The sequence below is a fragment of the Plasmodium gaboni genome (assembly GCF_001602025.1).
Source record: "Plasmodium gaboni strain SY75 chromosome Unknown, whole genome shotgun sequence".
In the NCBI taxonomy this organism is placed as follows: Eukaryota; Apicomplexa; class Aconoidasida; order Haemosporida; family Plasmodiidae; genus Plasmodium; species Plasmodium gaboni.
This window is the reverse complement of record NW_017385479.1, coordinates 1-1533: the sequence shown is the minus strand read 5'-3', so window position 1 is coordinate 1533 and position 1533 is coordinate 1. Positions and strand designations below refer to the sequence as shown.

Genomic DNA, 1533 nt, shown 5'->3' with positions numbered 1-1533 from the left:
AATAATATTTATTATTTATATTAATATTATTAAGAGTGTTATAGAATAATTTACAAAGGAAAAATGTTTATCATTATATTTTTAACTTTTTTAAATATATAAATATATGTTTATAATAATATGTTTTGATTAACGTGAGATATAGAAATAATAAATATATATAATATATTAAACTATATAATAATTTATTATATATATATTATTGTGAAGTACACATAATATATTATAAAGTAGTATAGTGTAAGTAGCATTTATATATAAGACGTTACTGTTATAATACAATTTTATTTATTTTTAAAATACATAATATTATTTGTTAAAATATAAAATAAGAATAATAGGATTAAGATGAAATATCATTGTGTAGAATATTATTCTGAAGAAACAAATATTAAAAATACAAGGAATGCTTGTTGCGTTAGACGAAATTTTTTAAATTTGTTATCAATTACTGGAATTTTATTATTATTAGTAGTACTAAACGTAAGTTATTAAATGTGAATCTAATATATATATATATATATATTTTATGTGTTACATTGATTGACATTTTTATATAAATTATTAATATTTGTTTGTTCAGAATATAATAATATGTGAGAAAGGTGAAACAATAGATGGGGGTGTTTATCATATATATAGAAGAAATTTATCTGAGTTAAAAACTGAAATGAATACAGGATTAAGAAGTAGCAGTGAAAAGAATATGTTAAAAAATAACAAAGATGAAAAAAATAATAATATTTCTCTTAGTTCACAATGTAATAATATAAATTATAATGATATATCAAAACAATTAACACTGGAGGATTTACATAATGTATTAGATAATTTAAAAGAACGTCCATCTGATGAAGATCTTCATAACATATGGAATCATGCTTTGGGTATATCTAAAGAAGGATTTCATGATATGATAAAAGAATTAGCTCTTTATATAGAAGATTATTTAGTTACATATGAATATCAACGCTATCATCATTTTCCAGGTAGAAAACCTGTATGTATAAATAGTAAATACCGTACATGGAGAAAAGCAATGTATGATATTGGAGTTGCACTAACATCTACAGATAAGGAACATACACTTAATTTTTATAGTTTAATTAAAGATGGAGCATCAATTGATGAAATGAGAAACTTTATTTATTCATTTTTAAATTATTATAGTACATTAAAAATTGATTTATTTAATAAACAAATGGACATATTTACAGAAAGGATGAATAATCCCGTAAGAATACGTATTTAAAATAAAAATTTATATTAATATCAATTATGTTGTTTTATGGGAAAATATATATATAATATAATTTTACTATATTAGATAAAAATTTAAAGTACCGTATATTTATTAAATTTCTCATATCAGTTATTATATTATAGAATATATATATATATATATATATATATATATAATAGCAGAAATATCAAATATATTATATTATATTATATTATATTATATTATATTATATTATATTATATTATATTATATTATATTATATTATATTATATTATATTATATTATATTAT

The 1533-nt window shown here is 17.9% G+C and overlaps 1 protein-coding gene across 1 annotated transcript; it reads left to right on the top strand.

The window, feature by feature from the left end:
- Positions 1-348: 348 nt before the first annotated feature.
- PGSY75_0033800 (exported protein (PHISTa)) lies at positions 349-1252 on the top strand (the record flags this gene model as incomplete). Its single annotated transcript, XM_018783471.1, has 2 exons — positions 349-483; positions 584-1252. 2 exons carry the CDS (start codon positions 349-351, stop codon positions 1250-1252), a joined length of 804 nt encoding a protein of 267 aa, XP_018638757.1.
- Positions 1253-1533: the final 281 nt, after the last annotated feature.